Source organism: Urocitellus parryii, chromosome 1, assembly GCF_045843805.1.
Source record: "Urocitellus parryii isolate mUroPar1 chromosome 1, mUroPar1.hap1, whole genome shotgun sequence".
NCBI lineage: Eukaryota > Metazoa > Chordata > Mammalia > Rodentia > Sciuridae > Urocitellus > Urocitellus parryii.
This window is the reverse complement of record NC_135531.1, coordinates 179,358,101-179,380,090: the sequence shown is the minus strand read 5'-3', so window position 1 is coordinate 179,380,090 and position 21,990 is coordinate 179,358,101. Positions and strand designations below refer to the sequence as shown.

At 50.4% G+C, this 21,990-nt stretch overlaps 1 protein-coding gene across 5 annotated transcripts in view; it reads right to left on the bottom strand.

The window, feature by feature from the left end:
• Positions 1-21,990, bottom strand: part of Steap3 (STEAP3 metalloreductase) — an 80,358-nt gene that overhangs the window by 34,861 nt on the left and 23,507 nt on the right. For 3 of the 5 annotated variants that reach the window (XM_026410573.2, XM_026410575.2, XM_026410576.2), the window contains exons 2-5: positions 20,740-21,239; positions 18,025-18,552; positions 11,349-11,510; positions 3,162-6,035 (exon numbers count right to left, since the gene is read on the bottom strand). In XM_026410573.2, coding sequence (XP_026266358.2) covers positions 5,754-6,035; positions 11,349-11,510; positions 18,025-18,552; positions 20,740-21,231 — 1,464 coding nt within the window. In that variant the 5' untranslated portion in view covers positions 21,232-21,239 and the 3' untranslated portion in view covers positions 3,162-5,753. Of the gene's footprint in view, positions 1-3,161; positions 6,036-11,348; positions 11,511-18,024; positions 18,553-20,739; positions 21,240-21,990 lie in introns of those variants that run through there. The other 2 variants (XM_026410574.2, XM_077802278.1) reach the window with 2 other exon arrangements.

The following is a 21,990-nucleotide window of genomic DNA, read 5'->3' as shown; positions in this document are numbered from 1 at the left end:
GGGTTGTTTCCAACAATTCTTCATTTCTGAAGGTTTTATTTTTCATCATGCCTGGTTCTTCATAGTGTCTTGTCGATACTTATTTTTCAAGACTCTAGTTCTTTAGATATTTAATATATCATCATTTTCAATTTGACAATTCTCCTTTGAAGTCCTCTGTGGTGGTTTCTGTGGATTCTCACCAACGGTTTGTTGATCATAGATGCCAAGTTCCTCTTTAGTTGGCATGAACCCAGGTTGTTTTTCACCAGAAAGGACTTGAATTTGCTCCTGCCATGAGCCAAAGAGAGCTTTGTCTTGTTTGTTTATCTGTGTGTTCCCGTTCACTTTCTGCCCTGGTGATTTCTCTTACCTCCTGAGAGTTCAGCAGCACTTTCTAAATATGTCTTTTGTTCAGAAACTATAGCTGTTTTGCAGCAGGAAGACCCTTCAGAAAGTGGAAGCCCTAATGAGTTCTTTGGGCAGGGAAAAGTTTTCACCAGTGACTAAAATTAAATTTTCAAGAGTAGGTTCTGCACAGGATGGGAAGTATAGAAATAAGGTAGATTTCTGTTCCCATAAATAATATGAACATTCAGTAAACACGGGGTTGATGGCTGACTTCACGGGAGGGCTGGCAGTGGAGGACTGGGTTGCTTAGTGCATCAAAGGGTCCATTTGTGATTGTTCACTTCTGATCCAGGAAAACAAAAGCACAGCCAAAGTGTTTTTGAGTAACTATTAGAGACTAAACCCAGCAAAAATAAACTCTCTGGAATTATGGTAATTTGTGGAGAAAACAATTTAACTGAACAAAATCCACTTTGCACACTTCCCAGGAAACACAATTAGATGCATTTCTCTTTAGACCAAAAAACAAACCAAAAACCAAAAACATAAAACCAAAAAACCAAACCAACACAACAACAAAAAAGAAAAATGAACAAAACCTATAATCAAGTTTTTTAAAAACCCTACTAGGTGTCTCTTATCAACTCCCTTTTCACTTTCTCCAACAATTATCTTTAACCTCTAAGCCCTTGAAGCCCAGCCTTCTTTCCCTGTCAGTCTCAGCAGACGCATTGTTTATTTTTCCATAAAGGATAGAGATGCCATTGGAAGGGAACTGCCATAGTCAAAGCCAGTCCCTTCCCCCATTGACACCTCCCCTTTCCTCCTTCTTTCCTAGTTTTAAAGGACAAGCTGTTGATGCCCCACCTGCCACACAACATACACGTCACCTGTGCTCTGGCTCTCAGCCTTTCCGGTGGCCTCTAGGACTTTGATGTTCTCTCATTCTTTATCTCTGTCTCTCATGTCTTCAACCACTCCTGTTCATCGAATGTTCCAGACATATTTAAAACGTGTTCAGGTTAGAACCATGGAAAACATAACCAACCCTCCTTCAATTCCCCTCTTTCCTATTACCATCCTTTCTCTTTCCCCTTCTTTCCAGCCAAGTTTCAAAAGAGGTGTCCAGAATTCCTGTCTTCATTTATTTGCTTCTTATTACTTATTTCCAATCTGGAATTTTACCCCCAATGATCTATTGAAATTTGTACCATTAAGTTTTTGTATTTCCGAATTCAGATGATATTGATTGGGTTTTGCTCTATTTGACTTCTTCATAACTTTCAACACACACACACACACACACGTTTCTTTAGCCTTTATCTTAAAATTTCAGTTGTAGAGCAAGAGGGTTGTTAGCTTTCTGTCACTGTGACAAAATACCTGAGGTAATTCATTTATAAGGAGGAAAATTAATTTTGGCTCATGGTTTCAGTCCATGGTCAGTTGACTCTATTGCTTTTGGGCCTGTGCTAACATAGTGCATCATGGTGGCAAAGAGGGCTGTTCACCTCATGGCAGCCAGGAAACAGGAGAGAGGGAGGGGGGATGGGGGTGACTGGAAGGGGCCAAGATCTTAATAGTATTCTTTAAGGGCATGCCCCCAACAACCTAACTTTCTTCCTCTAGGTTGATGGACGATGTTTAGTTGAATATCATTGTATTCATCTTAAAACCAACTTACTGTATAATAACTTACAGTATAATAGTTGCTATTACTATTTTAAAGGCATATTTTAGTATAAATCAACTTTATTCTTAGCTTATGTTTTAGACCTTTGGACTAAAAATCGTATGTACAGCTAAGTTATATTATTTCTGTAAGTTATATTACTCACTCCAGCTGAGTAAGCAGGGATTTTCAATGTTTGTTAGAAAAGGCCGGAGCTGGTCTGTTGGGATTGAGAATTTCTGTTTTGGTGGTAACAACTTACTCTTTTTTTTTTTTTGAGAGAGAGAGAGAGAGAGAGAGAGAGAGAGAATTTTAATATTTATTTTTTTTTAGTTATTGGCGGACACAACATCTTTGTATGTGGTGCTGAGGATCAACCCTGGGCCACACGCATGCCAGACGAGCGCGCTACCGCTTGAGCCACATCCCCAGCCCAACAACTTACTCTTAATACAGAGACCAGGGAAGCAACCTAACACCAGAAAGCTGCACTCCCAAGGGCCAACTCCACTGTTCTAGGGAAAGTTTCCACTTGCCCAGTAGCCCAACGGTACCTCCCTTTCCAACTGACGGGAGCATTGTGGCCATTCCTTAGTTCTCGTGTGAGCTCTCTGAGTAGTGGGTACTTCCCACAGATTTTACTACTTCTTAGCCAACATCACCCAGCATTAAGGGTGGGAGGACAGAGAGTAGAAGAGCAAAGCCCCAAGCATGAGATTGCTTTCACCTTGAACATTTTTTAAGTGAAGTTATTCTCCGGACAATCTCAAGACTCACCCCACACCAGGCATGAGAAGTTGCATTTGAACCAAATTCTCAAGTGACTTACAGGCATGTTATCATGCAAGAAGCACCACTGTTCTAACCCGCACTCAGGGCCTGGGCCTTCAGACCACTCCAAGAGGCCTCCCTTTGCTGTCCAACTGGCCTAACTCAGACTTTGTCACCTGGGTCTTAATCCATTTCCCACAGGTCCATCCCTGTGGGTCTCTCTGTCTGCCCTTCCTCAGTGGCAGGCTCTAACATTCTGTGTTCACCCCGATAGCCCCCAGCCCTTGGGCACTGTCTGACTGAAGGCCAGCTCCATTCAGAAGGCTGGACAAGTCCATGTCTGGACCAGCTCACACACGGTCCACACACCAGAAAGTAAAGCCTGAAATTCTTGGAAGGTTAGGTATTTATTTCTGTTGCTTAAGACAAGCTCCATACGGTAAAAACAAAACACAGAGGCTGAATGGCATAGATATTAAACATCCACCTCGGACCATAGCATTTAGGATTTCCAGAGCACGTCGGTGGAGGCACTTTTGGACCGAGGCACATAGACTTTCCCAGGCCGCAGGGAGTGATCCGCTCTCTTGGGGATGCTATTGCCAGCTGCCTAGTGAGGTAGGGAGGAACAGCAGTAGACACAGGTCAGGGCCAAGCCCAGGGCCCCTTCACTAGCTGATTGTCTGGTGGCAGATGACAATGATGCCTATTTCCTCCTGTCACCTACCTTGGGACCATTTCTGACCTGAATAGCCTTGGCAGGAGGCGGGTGGAGAAGGAAGGAAGGACCTTGTTTGGTGTCATCCTCTTTGGTGTAAGGAGGTACCCCCAGCCAGGGACCAATGGAGAAGGAACAGCTGACACCCACTGAGGCTGGGATCATGGGAGGTTCATGTGCCAGTCAGTGTTTTCCCTGCTTCTCATTAGTAGGGAGACCACGGGCCCTCCCTGTGCCAAGCAAATGCCAATCTCTGCTCTGCTCCTCCGCCTTTAGGTGAACCTCTCATAGGCCATTTCTGGCATTCTATCAGGACCAATTTATGTGACACGCTTCTGCCTCCAGCCTGGGGGAGCACCTTAGAAAACAGACACCCCCACACAGCCCTCCTCCAGCAGCCACAGGCCTAATGAGAGGCTCCTACACTGAGTTTTTATTCCTTATCACTTAAAGACCCTAATGTAGTCTGTAGACGTTAGTACGTGAAGCCTCTGCGGGCTGGCATCTCACGCACTCTGTTGGCCTCTGAAGGCCCTACTCTCTTGGCTTCATCAAAACATGCCTCCTGGTCCAGGAGCCCTCTGTGATCTTTGGGTTCAGAGATGACTTTTTGGTGGCTGATCATTCTAACCGGGGGAGGCAGGGCCGTAAGGGAGACTCAACAGAAAACAGCTGTTTATCAACAGAGAGTAAACCAGTTTTAGTCTGAATCAGTGATGGGTGGCCTGGGACTGGGGGACAGATGTTCTGTGACCCTGGCTGTGGTCTGGCCTCTTGTGCTTTGGGGCAGCAGTGTTTTTAGATTGGTAACTTTAATGGAAAAGTCCCTCCTAGCTGTTCTGAACCATAATACAGTAGTCCCCTCTTATCCTCAGGAATACTTACAGGACACCCCAACCCACCGTGGATGCCTGAAACCTTGGATGGTATGAACTCTATACGTACATTCTTTCATATGCATACACTCCTGTGATAAAGTTTAATTAATAAATTAGGCACAGGAAGAGATGAACAGAAATAAAAACAGAATAATTATAACAACCTACTGTAACAAAATGTGTGCTCTCTCTATTAAAAGTCAAGACAAGTATTCAGACTGCAGTTAACCTTGGAGAACTGAAAATGAGGACCATGAAACCCTGGATAAGAGGAGACTACTGTACCCCATGAGGGGGAACCACGAGCCACTGTGATTTTCAGGGTGCTGGGAAGGAAGGCAGTTTCTCTGCCTTGCATCAACAGAGGACATTTGAAGGCGCCCCGTTATTTTCCCACAGAGCCAACTTAATGAAGACAGTCCTTCAGCCTTGAAGGCAGGTCCAAGAAGAGGCTCAGCCATGATACTCAGTGAGCAGGTGTGTGTCCCCCTCCTACTGGACTGATCTGTAAAGGGTCTACTCTAAGCCTTCCAGGGAGACATTCAGAGTAACAATGAAAAGGTGAGAAGGCACAGTGGTTTAAAGAACGGTCACCACCTACTTAATGGAGAGAAAGCAATTACACTTGCACGGAAGACAGTTCATTAGTGCTCCACAAAGAGGTGCCTTCACACCCTCACAGGAGGATCCATTTGCAGGCTCCATGGTGATTCCCGACTTTCAAGGGGAAAAAAATCTCCCTGGCTCAGTGAGAACCAGGTGCAGCAGCTTCAGTCTCAAAGCAACCCCCACCCCACCGCCAAATGGGTGGACCTTCATTTGGCTCCCACCCTTCCCACCACTGCCCAGGGGAGAGGAAGAGAAGGGACCACAACCCCTGCCCACTGACATCTCCTCATCTCCAGGCGCCCGTTAGGTTGCAGGTAGAGCTGTTGTCTCCCTGTCACTTATGAGTCCCAGCTCCGCATGAGCCTTGGGAGAGCTGAAGGGGGACTAGGGTGGAGGATAAAGGCCGGTACTCACCAAGGCCATAGCCTCTTCTGTACAAAAATGGGTATATCTCAAGGTCACAATAGCATGATCTTGCTTTTTAACATCTGGCACTTGCTTTTAGCTACAAGTTGAAATCTCAGGGACCCAATTTTTTTTTTAACCTAAGTAAATATAATGGGAAGTCCTGTTATATATGTAAAATACACGTACATCTATGACGCGCACACGTGCGTCATTCTGAATATTACTGCGCACAGTTGCATCCCAGGAATTCCAACCTCAAACCACCTCTTTGTGCGTGGACACTCCACATTGCTCCATCCAGAAAAGAAAACCCGAACAGGGCTTGGGCTGCCGACCCGCCCGCACCTCTGGAGCTGAAGCAGGCACCTCACACGTGGCTCGTCTTCTCCACCAGGATGTGGTCTGTGGGTAGCACAAACTTGATGGCGCCATCCTTCTCCCAGCCCCTGCGGATCTTGGCAAGTCTGCGGCTGAAACAGGGGAGGAGGAACAGGCCTTTGGCCAGGATGATGACGCAGGGGACCAGCAGGGTGAGCGTGAAGGTGGGCGGGAGGTAGAACTTGTAGCGGTTCTCCTCGAAGGCGCGGGTCCAGCCGTAGGTGAGTGTGTGCAGCGTGGTCAGCACCAGGGCCACGAAGCCCAGCGTGGACTGCGGGAGCAAAAGGCAGGAATGAGCGCCTGCGGAGGACCCCGCGCTCCTGCCAGCCTGGTCCCCAGGGAAGGGGCTATAGAACTCAAGGCTGTAGTTTCCAGTCCCAGCCCAACCACTCAGCACAGGCGCCATCTAAACTCTCTGACGTGTCACTAGCAGAAAAATAAGACTTCTGTGTTGAAGGGATATAAGGGTTGATTAATGCAGATTCAATAAGATAACTATGCTTCCCCTGCCCCCCAACTGTTATCTGTGCTTCTGACAGCTGCCAGACAATTTTGGATGGAATTATGTTCAAAGGAACTGAAAAATATTTTAGTAGTTTTGTGTATATTTTAATGAAGAGTAACAAGTGTCTGCCAGCATACCGAAATCATAATTTCACAACTAGTCGGCTTAAGTTAAGGCTGGATAAAAAAAAAATGAAATTGATTTTGAGTTGGCTTAAAGAGAAACACAAAGTAAATAATTTATAGATGGTGTGTGGATATGGCACCAACAGTTAAGGGAGTTCCAGGGACCTGTAGTCTGAAGGTGACCTGGCACTATACAGAAAGCCTTAAACACCAGACAGATGCACTCAGTGCAGGCTGGTCCTTCACCTCCTGCCATGCTGAGTTATGAGCACCCCCTAATCTTTCCCTTGGCCTGCTAAGAGCTGAACCCTAGTTTTTCTATGCAGGTGAGCTGCTCCAATTTGGGAATTTTGTAATGTAATGATGCTTAGCTGGCTGAGTTGGAATCCTTTAATGCAGCCGAAACCCACACCAAAATGGTCTTACCACAGGGAGGTAAGACCATTCCAGCTCCAAGCGGAAGTGGCCTTCTTATATCAGGGCTCCACCCCTTGAGCCACTGGTGGGCTTTTGTGGGTCACTGCCAAGTGCAACACATGCTCAGGAAGGGCTGATTCCTATAACTTCGGTCTCTTTTGCATGCCAGCATTCCCTGGACCACACAGAGAAGGTGCAGATTCTTCCCAGGGGCTAGTTCCCACAGACACTGACCCAGTTCCAAAGGGAGGTCCTGCCTGCCCCTGCTTTCTGTGGAGGCACCAGAGTTGCAGAGATGGCTGGAAAGTGTCTTTTATCCCTGAGCTGACCAGTCTGAAACTGGTTTCAAACTTCCGCTGCACATTAAAATCACCTGGAGATTTGGGGGTGAGGTGGGGGGGATATTAGTGCCCGAGCCCCGCCCCCCCAACTGGGAATTTAGATTAAATTGGTTTGGGGCAAGGCTCAGGCATCTGTTGTTTTTCAGAGTTCAGCAGATGATGCTAATGTGCAGCCAGGACTAAAGCACTAATTCTGGAAACTCACATCACCCACATCTTTCTAACTTGAGGTTGAAAAGTCCACATGGGTCCCTGTGCCCAGAAAGTCTGACAGGGGAGGACTTGGACCTATCTGTTCCTTAGACGAAGACCCCCCTGAGGGCCTTTCAGTGCCTGTGTGCTGTGTTGTGCTTTTGTCTAGATGGGGCAGCAACAAGAAGCTGCCCAGACCTAGCATTAGCATCTCCCTTGGGTGACATACCCTATACTCCAGAGTCTGACACATATGGGCCACTGTCCCCAATCGCTAATCTGGAGAGGGAGGGATGGGGTCTTGCATTGGGACAGCAGCCCCCAGGCCCACCAGAGGCAGCCAGCTCCTACTGTTCATACATTCTCATGGTGTGTCATCCCAAGTCCCAGGATGCAGGTACCAGGAAGCACTAGCCTCGGGCAAAGAGTTCATAGCAAGGGACAAGAGCCAAAGGTCAGCCAATAATGAAGGGCCTCATGACTTCCCAATCCTGGTGGAAAGCCCAGATGATTCCAGCGAGTTTCTGTCCCTAAAACTTTCTCTCCTTGGGAGCAATTTAATAATCCCAGAATGGCCAAAGGAAACCCAACAAAGGGGAGGGATTGTCACAGGGCAATTAATAACCCCCCCAAGCCAGGGCCATTTTTATTTTGTGGAAGCTTGTTAGTAAAAAAGAAACAGCCAGGTCCTCCGTGGCTCCTGCTGGTGCTCAATTACTGCAGCATGAAGGGGCTTTGGACAATCGCTCATCAAGCTGGGGTCGGGCTGTTCTCTATCATTATTTCAGGCAAGTGGCTGGAGTGAACAAGGTCACAGGAAGCTCCTCAAACTCTGGGGCAGGACTGAGGTGCTAAGAGCTGAACCCTAGTTTTTCTATGCAGGTGAGCTGCTCCAACCTGGGAATTTTGCAATCTAATGATGTTTAGCTGACTGAATTAGAATCCTTTAATGCAGCCGAAACCCACACCAAAATAATGAAACGGCCCAAAGAAACACAGTCCAAAATTAAAACTTTGAAAACAGCCTTGGAAACAAAAGGACAAATGAAAAAATGAGTTGCACTATCCCAATGGCTTTTAGATAAACACAATATTCTAGACCCAGGGGTCAGGCCAGGCCCATTGAGACCACAGGTAGTTTCGAAGCCCTGTCGGCTGTGTATAGGTACATGGGCGGGGATAGAATCTGGGTAGTGCTTCACTGGCCACACTAACTTGACAAGATTTGGGTTGCAACTTTGCTAACAAAAAATCATTCATCCAGCCAGCCATGCATGGCGGTGCATGCCTATAATCCCAGTGACTCAGGAGACTGAGGCAGGAAGACCACAAATTGAAGATCAGTCTAGCAACTCTGCTTCAAAATAAAAAATAAGAAAAGCTGGGGATGTAGCTGCACAGGAAACAGTGGTAGAGTGCCCCTGGGTTCAAATTCCAGTAACCCTCCAAAAAATCATCCAGCTATTATGGGGTGCATGGGTCCTTAGTTGACATGTACTGGGCTCACATATTCCCAGTGACCACGTGAGTGAACTCAGGCACCACACCAGGGAGCAGAATCTCCAAGAGTCTGAGAAACTTGTCTGATGGTGCAGGGCAGGGGAGGGTCTTGGCACTGACCCCAGATCTGTGTTTCCACCTCCTGTGTTCCAACCACCAGGGGGCACCACACACTACAGCACATGCACCTAGGGGTCACCCAGACTTCCAAGTCATCCCTCAGTATGAGTTCACAGGTCAGGGGCAAGTTTGGGCATCCCTATTCTCCAGGAGTGCTCTGTGTCTTCAAACCTTTCTAATGGTGGCTTGCCAGTAAGAAAGGCATTTTACATCACTGCACAGGAAACAACATGTATGTAGTTCCTGAGTCAATATAGCTGAAAACATCTATCCTTACACCATGCACGCCCTCAATGAAACATTGAGGGCTTGCATGGTGTAAGGATAGATGTTTTATTCTATTTCATTTAGAAAATGCAGGGAGCACCCACTGGACGGATTGCATGACCCACTCAAAATGTCTACCATAGTTGGCAAACTCCGACTTGAACTGCTTGGATACCCAGGGTTGAAGCCTCTTGGCCTCTCTCTTGCAACCTCCAATCTGAAGTGGGTGGTCAGGAGCCACCATAGTGGTGCACGACTGTAGTCCTAGCTCAGGGGCTCAGGTGGTGGACATGATCTGCTCAGAGTGGGGACACAGGCGGTGGAGCTGGAAGCCAGGCTTCCTGGGTCCAGGGCATCTTGCATGTCAGCTCTCTTGGGAGACAGAGCGGCTGGGTTTTGTGGACAGAGTGAGGATATTTTGTTTCCACAAACAAAATCCTGCCTTCCTACCCATCCGACCCCCATCCCCAGCTCCTGCAGAGGCAGAAGGACTTTCATATTTTTATTTTGACTCTTCAATATGTAAAGCAGGGTGCAGCTACTGGGGTCTCAGTCAGCTTTTGCTAACAAAATCAAATCCAGAGGCTTTCTCTGGCAGCCAGAGCCAGGGCATGTAATCTGTGGCTGCTTAAGGGAGCCACTTTCTGGTGAGAGGAGCAACCTGTGGTCTGTTTTAATTGTGGACAAGCCATGTACCCAGGATACTCTAGGCGGGAACAGGCAAATCCTAGATTTGAGTGTGAGACACACGGGGGATTAGTGGCAGATCAGTCAAATTCCCTTCCCTCCGCCCTCTTGGCTAGCATGTGTCAGCCTGAGCACTCCTCCAGGACTTCTGAGATGAGCAGAGCCCTGGAGATTCACAGACAACGCTTTACAAAACAACCACAACCGTTTTGTTCTAAGGTACTCTAAGGATCCCCAGTCACAAATAATTAATTGCAATTACATAAAAGCAACACACTGTCACTGTCCCTGAGTCCTCACTGCTCAGGGAAGATACTCAACAGATTTTTTTGCTGACAGTGGGGGTGGATAACATTGCTGTTCTCTGCCCTGATACCATACAAAGGCAGGATCCAGCATTAGTCAGCGCCCATCCACGGAGGGGATAGGCTAATCCACCAACACTGACCATGTGCTCTGTGTGGAGAATGGTGGGAGATGCCTGAGGAATGTCAGAAGGGTCCCCATCTCAGTTGTCTCCATGGTCATTGGAACAAGGCTCTGCCTGCCTGCTCCCTACCTCCTCCTAGCGTGATGTTCCGCATACAGCAAGTGCTCAATCCACATTTGCTGCCTGAACAAATGTACAAAAATCCTTCTGCCTCTGGTAGCATTTCCCAGAGCATGCTCTGAAGGGGGCTGATAGCTTTGAGAGCTGTCACCTGAAAAACAGGGCAGGGGTGGCGCTAAACGTCACATCAGTCTAGTTAGCAGGTTGTGTATGGTACACATTGTTGGAATCTTTGATGGGCCAAAGAGTGCTATGAGTCTCTTAGGGGGGAGCATTTCTCAAATTTATTGGATGACAGATCTTCTTCTTTTTTTCTTTTTCTGGTGGTGCTGGGGGTATGTGTGCTAGGCAAGCACGCTACCACTGAGCAATACCCCACCCCTAAGACCTCCTTTTCTCTGGATTTTCCCAGGAATGGTGTCCTTTGGAGATGCTGTGACTCATCCCTCATGTTCAGTGACCCCAAAGCTCACCTCCCCACCTGCCCTGCATGCATCCGAGGCTTAAAAGGAACCAGAGTGCCAGGTTGGGGCATGGGGGCGGTGTGGTAGGCTGGCTTCAGTGATTCACATCTAGACCTGCAAAATGTCCCATGACTACAGGGCACAGAATTTTTGTTTAGACAGTTCAAGACCTGCAGAAGCTGAGAATGCTCGATCTGGGATTCTGTGTGCTGTTCTCTAAATTTTTTTGCATTCCTCTACTTGGCTTCCCCTGATGTCTAAAGGTGAGCTTGTCTTTGGCAGTTCTGTTGTCAGGAGGCCAGGAGGGTCCCCAGGGTAGGAAGGCCCTGGCATCTGACTGGGTGGAAGGAAGGTTCTTGCTGGGGACAGGTGGGTGGGGCCGCTGAGGTTCCCTGGTAGAGAAATCACTACTTTACCTGTACAAAGCTGAACTCCCTCCAGTTGAGCGAGTTTGCGATGGACGGCAGAGAGGTGACGGCCAGCAGGGACAGCGTGCCGAGGGCCAGCACTCCCAGGGAGACGTATATCTCCATTCGCCAGACTTCCTCCTCCACCCAGAGGTGGCTCTTGTTGGCTACCTGACATGGACGGAAGGAAAACCATGAACACAGAGGCAAAGGCTGGTGCCCTGGGGAGTGGGGGAGCACGTGCTAAAAAACAGGAGAAAGATAGCCGCTGCTACCGCCCCTACTCCACCTGACACCCACCAAGTGCCTGATTGTGTTCTAAGTGCTTCTCAGGCATTCCCACAATCATGCCCTGAGATGGAGATCACTATGAACCCATTTTACAGATGGAGGCACAGAGGTCAAGTCACTTTCCCCAGGTCACCGGTTCCCAGAGTCTTACAAATATCTGTCTGGGAGCAGCCAACCAGCCAAAAGCAAGGAGCCAGAGAGATCAACAAGAAATACACATTGAGAAAAACTGTATCACACGGATTTTCAATCCCTACATCACAGGACAGCAAGAGGGGCTCTTCCAGCATCCCCTCAGCCAGGTGGGCTGGCACCTCTGCAGGCTGCCTCCTCTCCCAGCCCATCTCCTGCTGGACGCTTGGTCTCCCTGGTCCCCCCAGTCTGCCCCTGGCTCACCCCTCAGGACACACAGACACACAGAGTTAATGACCCCCCAACATTTCCTGACTCAAGTCCCCATCTTCCCACCTACTCGTTCATTTCTGTCTGAGGCATACAGCTTTGGTCCAACTGTTGCCAGGCAACAGAGACTGAAATCCATTCGCCAAACCGTTTAGCAGCCACTTAGGAAGTACCTACTGTGTGCTGAGCCCTGGGCTGCAGAGAACAGGGACACCTGCTTTCACAGAGCTCCACAGTCCTTACTAAGCTCCAGGGACTCATACTCGGGAGACTCTCTGCAAACCTGAAGATTCCCCCTCCTCTGCCCACCTGGACCACCCCCGCAGATGAGCCCACTCCTAGCCTGGTGACAGCCAGAGGCAGAGCACACTCAAGAGGAAGACCTTGTGTCCAGGTCCTTCCATTAGGGATCATCATCTCCCAACCCGCCCAGGTAGCCGAGTTCCTGGAAGTCAGTGTGTTTTCTGAGAAGCCCCAAGAGAGATGCTCGTTACTTTTATCTCCCAGCAGAACCAGCAGCAGTTAAGTGTGACAGAAAATGTGACTCTTCTTCAGTAGGCTGGTCCCTGCCTCTCAAAACAGAATGACTCACATAGGTTTATTTTTTGAGAAACTACTTCAGCTAGGAAAAAAAAAGAAAAAAGAACGTAAGCCTAGTTACCAGATAAAATATTAAAAAATGAATCCAGGGGCTCAGTTAAAACAGCTGAAAGGCTTATTGAGGGGAAGTTTAAAGAAACCGAGAAAAAAAATTATGGGCTCTATGTTATTTAAGGATATTGGGGTGGGGGACGGCCCATGTTGGAGGTATTGCTTTTTCTTGCTTTCTGCTTCTTCTTTTCCCCCTGTGCTGTTGGGATGGAACCCAGGGCTTCGCACATGCTAGGCAAGCACTCTACCACTGAGCTGCATCCCCATGTCTTTAAGCCATGAAAGGACCTGGAGACCCTGCTTCTTGTCCTGACCACTAGTCGTGACTCTGGAAAAGTGTCTTGGGCCTCAATTTCTCTACCTGAGAGACACGGATGAGGTCATGTCTGAAACTACAGTTTTCCTCATGTGTCAGAAACCGCTAGGGCAGCATTAGCTAGTAGGTTGCAGCTAGGACCACACGAAGGGCACAGGTCCCCTCCACAGCAGTGCCCAAAGGGGACTGAGTCACTCCTGGCAGTGTTAACCATGCTGCCAAATAAGTCATCTCCACGTGGCAAGCTGTTTGTTCGTCAACTCCACTTCATTAGTCACTCCTTCCTGTGTCTTGGTAAGACCAAGCAGTTAATGTCATAAGTCAGGGTTTGGAGGATTGCACACATACACCATGCCGGCTTGCGAAATGTCTTGTTATTTTCCTTTGGATGTTTCCATTCTGTGGCGATGCTGGCAAGGGAGAGGTGGGGCAAGGGAGCAGTGGACGGCCAAGCACCTGCATCTTGGTCACCTGACAGCCTGTGAAATACGTATGTGACCTTCAAGGTCCCAGTGCTACCCAGGCCTGAAAGCTCTCTGCTCCCCTAGGAATCCTCCTACAAAGGACTATAGACCTGCAACTGGGACCTCCATGTGGGCTCCCGGTAGTCAGAAGAGGCGACCACAGAGGGGTATTTTTACTGCTATGGTCACTCTGAGGGTACCAAGGACAGCGGTCATCAGCCAGAGAGGGACTCACGTCGTGGGATTTCCTTTCTCTTCTGGTTGTGGATTGGATGCTGTAGGACGCAGGGGCAGGAGGCCCAGTGAGGCTGCAGTGGTGTCCCTTCTCCAAGCCCCCGTGGTGGGCGGTGGTGGGGAGAGGGTGATGCCCATGGCCTGCCACGTCAGAGGAGGAGCAGGGAGGGAAAGGGGCAGCCAGGGCAGTGGAGTCGAAGCATCACAGCTCCTTAGATCTGGACTCAGATGCCAACTCTGCCTTGGGGACAGTCATGAGACCGTGGGCAGTGCCTTCCTTGCTAGGAGCACCACTGTGTCTCTGGCTGTCACCCAAGGACTAAGTGGATGGTGTGTGTGAAATGAGTAGCATGTGACTGGTACGTAGGAGATGCTGGATATAACAAATGGCTGGGGCTCTGGTTCTTAGTGGCAGTTGGGCAATTAAATGAGCACTTAGCCAGGCGCAGTGGCACACACCTGTAATCCCAGCAGCTCTGGAGGCTGAGGTGGGAGGATCAAAAGTTCAAAGCCAGACTCAGCAACTTAGCAAGATTCTGTCTCTAAATAAAATACAAAAAAAAAAAAAAAGGCTGGGGGTGTTGCTCAGTGGTTAGCACCCTGGGTTCAATCCTCAGTACCAAAAAAAAAAAAAAAAAAAGAACTCTTGTCTGAGCTCTACATGCTCCTCTTAGGAGATGGCTGGCATTGGCTTTGTGGCCATTTTCAGGGCCACTCAGTGAATGTGCATGGGGACTCAGTTAGGAATCTTGGCCCTCAGGTATGGAAGAGCCGGCTGATGAATTGTTGTTTTAGAAAAATGACAAAATAACAGAAGAGTATACCAAACACAGCAGGTGGGTATGGAGAAGCAGATAGAAAAGCTGGGAGAGCTTAAAAGAGGCAGGGTTTTGAAGGAGGAATAGGAGTTTGCCAGACTGTGAAGGTCTCCCAGGACAGGTATTCTGGGCCGAGGGAGATGAGTTCTGCCCAGGACAATACAGGACCCAAATGTGATGTATCACAGAAGTGGGGTAGAGGAGGCTGGAGAGGAGGTGTGGCTCCACTGTGAACCGTCTACCCTTATCCCAAAGACATGGGGAGTCACCTTGCAGCAGTGATGTGGCCAGAGGAGAGGCTGAGACTGTTCTCTGATACTCATATGCAGATCAGATTTGGAGCAAAGGGGCCTAGGGAAAGAGTGGGCGGGTTGAACACGGATCTTGATTTTTGATTTTGATTTTGAAATGTATCTCTAGAGAACAGCACAAGCAAATCAGAAAGCACTCTTCAAATATTAGTCGCCGCTGCTCATAACACGGTCAACAAACATGGTCTCAAAGGTCTGCTCGACACCTGGGATCTGTGCTTCCAAATCTGCAGACTCAGGGACTTCCAGGAAGCCCAGGAGGAGTTTCTCGCGCCCAGGCTAAGGTGTTCCTTAACCTAAAGAGCACAGTGGGCCCCTGGGTGCAGAGCAGCACTAGTGAGGTGCTATGGGGAGGCGGCGGATGGCAGGCAGGGGAAGCTACACTCGAGGCGCGTGCCACCAGGGAGGTCTGCTCTGGGGGACTGGATGCATAACAGACTCAGGTGCCCACGTACAGGACCCAGAGCATTCAACAGGTTTAATTAAGCACCTCCAGGTTAAGCTACTCCCTGCTCTGGGCTGCTTCATGTCAACTCTAGCAGCCTTCTGACCACGCCCCCAGACACAGCTGCCCTCTGACCACGCCCCCAGACACAGCTGCCCTCTGACCACGCCCCCAGACATAGTGCCTTAGTCCGGTTCTACCTTGAGAACTTTGTGGAACAAGTTGAAGCCCCTTTGCATGGCCAGCCTTTGATGCCATCCCATCCTGCAGAGTGATGGTTGCCTGGCAACCTCCACAGAGCCTGCAGCCCTAGATGGCTTTGGAATATGGGGAAAATTACCTTGTCTGTGCCCCTCTGTGCCCTGTATTGGCATTAAAGCAAAATTGGTTAACATGACATCAAGGAGAGCCTTGGCCAGGTAGCGCATTTAGAGGAAGGCATAGGGCACTGTGGTCACAACAGTCATCCCAATTTAGGAGGTGGAGGCAGGAGGACTGCAAGTTCAAGGCCAGCCTTGTCAAGGCCCTGTATCAAAATTTTTAAAAAGAGGGTGGTGGTGGTACTGGAGAGAAAAAAAAAAAAAAAACAGAGGAATTTAGAGAAAGTCCTAAAACACCTGCTACTCAGAGGAGAGGGCTTCCTGTTCCCCAAACACAGGGCTCAGGTTCTTCCACTCTCAGGGTCTGCCCCGTCCTGGGCAGCACAGTCCTCCCAAGAACCCCACAGAGCCTCCTGTGGAGAGGAACAGCTCTTTAGAAGTCAGAAAGTATCTGCCCACTGGTGCCATGTTCCACACCTGTAATCCCAGCTACACGGATGGCTGAAGCAGCAAGTTCAAGGCCAGACTGGGCCACTTAGAGAGACCCTGTCTCAACATACAAAATAAAAAGGACTGGGGCTGTAGCTGAGTGGTAGAACACCCCTAGGTTCAATCCCCAGTATCAAGGGGAAAAAAAATTTAAGAGCATCAACATTAGAGTAGGAGAGACCTTGATCTACACACCACAACCTCAGGGCAAAAGAGGACCTGGGATTTGCTCAATGTCAAGACACTGGAGGGTAAGAATCCAGGGCTTGGCCTTCAGGCCTGCACACAACACCTGCTAAGGTCAATCTTACTTTTCTCTGTACCCCCCTCCTCCCCAGGGCCTAGTAGAGTAGGTGCTCAGTGAATGAGTAAAGGAATGAATGACCCAGTTCTGAGATCATATACTCTACTGCTAATTTGGCTGTTTTCCCAGGAAAAAGCACCATGGGTATAGCATTGATCTGGAGTAGAATGGCTAAGTCTGAATCTTAGCTCTGCTCCTTATTGGCTTTGTGACTTTGGTCCAGCTACTTAACCTCTCTGTGCTTGAGTTTTCCTCTGCCTTACAGAGATAAGACAAGGATCAAATGAATTCACAGTGGGTATGTCTGTAACACTCTTAGAATGGTACCCGGAACACAACAAGCTCTTTTTTAAGGGTTCGTGACTATTATTTTTTTTTTCCTTGCCTCTCATTTCTAGCAGGCCTCGCGCTTCTCTGCCTGAAGTCTGGGGTTCTTCCTCTCCCTTAGGAGAGACTGAGCCCACAGAGGCGATGGTGCCAGGTGTCTGTGGGTGGGGAAGACAAGGGCCCCTGAGAAGCTGCCAGCAAGAGAGCAGGAGCCCCGAGAGGAGCAGGGGCTGAGTTCTGTGGTTCCTTGGCAGGTGCCAGCCTTGCTTGCCCATCCCCTGGGTCCCCAACCTTTGAGACCATGTGCTGGGCGTGCCTGGGGAGGGTCACGGCATCCAGAGTGGGGTCAGGAGCTGCAGGCCCACCCAGGCTGGACCAGGGGTGGAGGAGAAGAGTCTCACAGCGCCTGGGCCAGCCCTGCCACACGACCCATCCTGGAGTGGGAGGGACCCTCGCACCAGCCGGCCCAGGGGTGGGGGGCCTGGAGGTGGGGTTCAGGAGCTGGAGTCGGCAGAGTGGGGCTTGAGCGCCACGGGCCTGTTTCTGGGAGTCCGGCTGCCAGCTGACACCGCCTCTGTTCCACCTGGCTCGGCCCAGAGGCCCCCCCCTTTCCCAGGGCTGCTGCTGGCAAAGGAACACCATATGGCTTTTCCAAATGAATAAAAATCCCAGCCCCCCAAAATTAAAAAAAGCCACAAACCAGAAACACTCACTCCGGAAGGCCTCCGCAACTTAGCTGATGGCATCAACTGAATCCTCCCAGGTGCTCAGACCAAAATCCCCCGAGACATCCTTGCCCCGTAGCCGGCGACCCCAAGCCCATTCCATCTGCAATTCTGTGCGCTCCTGCTACCCAATCCGCCTCCGGTCCCTTCCTGGCCCTGTGCCCCTCCATCCTGCTGCCACCACCTCCACTTCTAGCGGTGAAGCATCAGGCAGATCACCAGCAAGACTGAGTCACTGGACCCTGCACTGGCTCCCTGCTCCTCTCAAGGGCCAAGGGCCAAGCCCTTCCTTGACCTTCAAGGCCCTGGGATCTGGCTTCCATCTCTCAGGCCTGCGCACCACCTGCCCCCCTGGCTCCAGCCTCCCAGGCCTCCCAACTGTCCCTCAAGCATGCCTGAGGGACATGTTTCTTGTGAGCTTCCACTGAATGCACCCTGACACTCAAAGTCATGGGCAGCTGGACGTGGGCACCACCCCAGGAGCAGGATCTGCAGGCAGCCACTGGCCCAGCAGCACCAGGTACACAGACAGTGCTGGACAGACAGTGCAGGCCAAGGGGCGGGAAAGGGAGGGTGTGGGGCTGATACCTGATCGACAGCCAGGTTGACCAGCTCGTAGCGGGAGGAGCGCAGCAGAGGCAGGCAGAAGCTGTAGACGGCGTGCAGAGACGCGCAGTAGAAGCTGAGCAGCCCAATCTGCTTGCGGTGCTGCAGCCAGTGGTCCAACCAGTCGGGGAAGCGGCGGTATTTGGTGCCTCGTCGCAGCTGCAGAGTGGCTGCCAGCACGCCAGGCAGGTAGACCAGGGACAAGAGCACATAGGCCACACAGGGCAGCGTGGTGTTGACCACAGACACGGGCAGCTTGTAGAACTTGTTCTTGCCGTGTTGCACATAGGGGTGCAGCACATCGCGGACGAAGTTGTAGGCATAGAAGCAGACAAAGAGCCCCAGGGCCAGAAGGGTGGGCACCTTCCAGCCTGGGAGGAGGCGCAAGGGCATGGCCTCTACCTCCCGGGCTGATGCTAGGGATCCCACGTCCACAGGCATGAAGCCCATGGCGTGCACCATCTCTGAGACGGTACGCTTGGCTTCTGGCTGGTCACTACAGATGGGCACCTGTGAGGAGGAAAGAAGACAATTATATGTGGTCACAGGCTCTAGGAGTGGGCAGGATCTCAGTGACCACCTGGGCCAAACTCCTCACTGTCAGCTGAGAACAATAAGGCACAGGGCGCCCGTCCAAGTGAGTGGTCAATCAACAGTCAGCATCAGGTGGCTGACTCCCAGGCCAGGGGTCTTCTCAGGGCCCCCTGTGGCCTCCGGGGCTCAAGCCCAGCATGCACAGCAAGGTCCACCACTCAAGGAGGGAAACTGCAAGTGAGCGTCCTGCCCAGCTCAGGGATACCAATAGCCACAGGCCAAATGCCCACCTAGTTAGCTTCCCTGGTCCCAGGAAGAATGGCTTTCATGACTGCAGCCTGCCTTGGAGTTACTCAGTGACAAGGTCCAGACACGGGCCTGAATGTGTACCCCTGGCCGCAAGCTCCATCCCTCAGTATGGAAGTGTGCCCTTTGATGATGTCCCTTGGTTCCACAGGGACCTCAGCCCACCCATGAGGCCTTTCCCATGCCAGCCCTGCCTCCCTTCTCTGCCCCTGGCCCAGCTGTTTCTTATGAGCGTCCACTGAATGCACCCTAGTGTCCTTGGATCTCCAGGCACTCCTGGGGTCATTGTGGTTCACTAACAGAGCACGTAGTCTGTGCTGCCTTTATTCACATGATCCTCGGCCTTGCCACAAGCCTGCAGGTAGGTACAACTGTCCCCATTTTTCAGATGAAGATACTGAGGCCCGAGAGCATTTTTTTCCTTGCCTTTTTGGCTTTTCAGGTTGGCCCCTCAGCCTCAAAAGCCCTCTCTGCTAATATGAGGCAGGTCCAGGTCAAAGCCCACTTCAGTCTTCTCCAGCTAGCTCGCTTGCTCCGGTCCCTCCAGACCCTGCACCCCACTCTCACCCACTGCAGGAGTTCTGCCATGCAGAGTGTACTCAGACCTACAGTCAGGCTGGCCAGTTCCTCTGGACTGTCTCACAGAGCCTGGCACCCGGCTGGACTCAGTGGTGGGCATTCTCCCATAGGTGTGGAGTCTGGCCCTCTCCCCCATAAAGGTGCAGGTGACCTTTTGGGCATTAAAACCCACCTTGTCTGGGTAGGAGCTCCTCCTGCCAAGAGATGCACACAGCTCTGACTATTCTCCAGAGATCTATTTCCCCTCACCAAACCTGCTGCTGATTGTCCTAAGAAACTTTCTCAGTTCTTAGAAGTCCTTGGCATAAACCTGATAAAGTGTGGGACCTGCCTGTCTTCTCAGGGCCTGGTATGGAAATGTGTTCTTTTTTTTCTTCCTGACTCCAGTTCTGCAGGCAAAGTCTCTCCTGTTTGGCTCCAAATACTAAAAAGTCACCACCCTTTTCTCCTCATCCCCTGGGAAACCAGTCACCATAAGAGAAAGAACATGGGTGCTCTGATTTGGATCAAGAACTCCTTCAGGGCTGGGGATGTGGCTCAAGCGGTAGCGCCCTCGCCTGGCATGCATGTGGCCCGGGTTCGATCCTCAGCACCACAACAAAGATGTTGTGTCCACTGAAAAAATTAAAAAATAAATATTAAAATTCTCTCTCTCTCTCTCTCTTAAAAAACAAAACAAAACAAAACAAAACAAAACACAAAAAACTTCTCCAAAGTCCTGTTGAAGGCTTGGTCCCCAGCTGGTGGCACTGTTGGGAGGTGGCAGAAACTCTAGGAGGGAGTAAATAGCTGACAGTGTATCCCTGAAGGGTATATTTTGTTCCAGCCTTTCTGTCTCTTTTTGACTAGTCACCATGAAGTGAGCAGCTTTTCTCTACCATGCCTTCCTGGCCAACATATCCTGACTTACTATTGGCCCAGAGCAATGGAGCCAGTTGATTGTGAACTGAAACTTCTGACACCATCAGCCAAAATACATCTTTCCTCCTTTAAGCTGATTTATCTCAGGTATTTTGTCACAGTGACAAAAGGCTGAGCAACACAATAGGTTTCAGAGCCATATGACTAGGATTCAAATCCTTCATCAGCTATATGCTTTGAAATAAGATCATCAGCATCTCTAAGCCTCAGTTTCCTGGCTGGACAATGGAATTTGGCAGTGATGTGCAAGATTGGCTAAGACAAGGTGCATATAAAGCTTGGCATGCTGATAGCCCTCAAAGAAAATGAGCCATTTATATTTATTGTGATGATGGTTGTTATTCTCCCTGAACATACCTGCCTGTTCCCATCCCTCGGGCCAGCCTGCAGGGTCCAGGCAGAGATGACGTTGAAGGCCTTGACCACAGTGCAGGTGGGGAAGAGAGAGGCCAGGTATTCGGCGTTGGACTCTCGATGCTGGAGGTGCTCCTGCTCCGTGGGATTGCTCACGTCCACCAGGATCTTGCCGGCCAGCTGGTCACTGAGATCACACAGCGAGGAGTAGTGCTCCCGGAACACAGCCACGAAGATGACTTCTGGGGAGCTCACCGCCTCCTCCCTCAGAGTCACCTGGGCTGAGGAGGGGAACAGCCCGGCTGTGCGCTTGGGATTACGGCTTCCCACCACCACGCTGAAGCCAGAGCCTATAAGGCGTGTGGCCAGGGAGCGGGCAAAGTCCCCACTGCCCAGAATGCCCACTTTGGGGGCCTTGCTGGGGGTCTCCGCGAGGCTGCCGTCACTGTCCACCAGGCGGCGGCTGATCAGTGGCTTGTCCATCTCTCCTGACATTTTGGTGGCTGTAAGAGAAAGCAGGAACTCCATCACTGATTGTTCCCTCCTGCCCCTGATGCCCCCTTTTGTCCACTGTGGAGGGTCACACCCTCACTGAGCAGGCATTCTCTGAGTGCTACCATGTGCTAGCATCAGGGGACATGCTGAGCAAGACCAGCTCCTGCCCTGAGGAGGGCACAGACTCAGGAAGAGGAGGGTGACGGACTCCTGCCCCCCACCCTTTGCCTCTCCTGCAGAATTACCTCCTCAGGACAAATTGGCAGGGGTGGGAATCCTGGGAAGGAGGACATGGCGCTTACACAGCCGATGCTGCGCAGTCACATACTTCTTTTCCAAAGGATTATGCTCTGGACAGTGTCACCAGCCAGGAGTGGCCACTCAACCCAGCCTCGTCATGGGTGTGTGTTGTTGTCTATGGTTACTGGCAGGGTTAACATGTTCCTGGGCAGGGCCTCCTCTTATGACTCTGGGCGTCACTGTTTGTCACCGGACCTGGCACAGACCTGGTGCTCAATGTTTGCTGAATGAATGGATGAACACCAAAATCCTCCTCCGAGGGTCTAGGGAGACATGGGAATGAATTGGACCCTGAGATACGGTGGGTGCCCTTCGATGGTGTTATGGTTTAGAGTGGTGTCCCCCAAAAGCTCATGAGACGATGCAAGAAGGTTTGGAGAAGTGATTGGGTTCTAGCCTTAACCTAATCACGTCAATTGACCCCCCTGATGAGATTCACTGAGTGGTAACCGGAGGCAG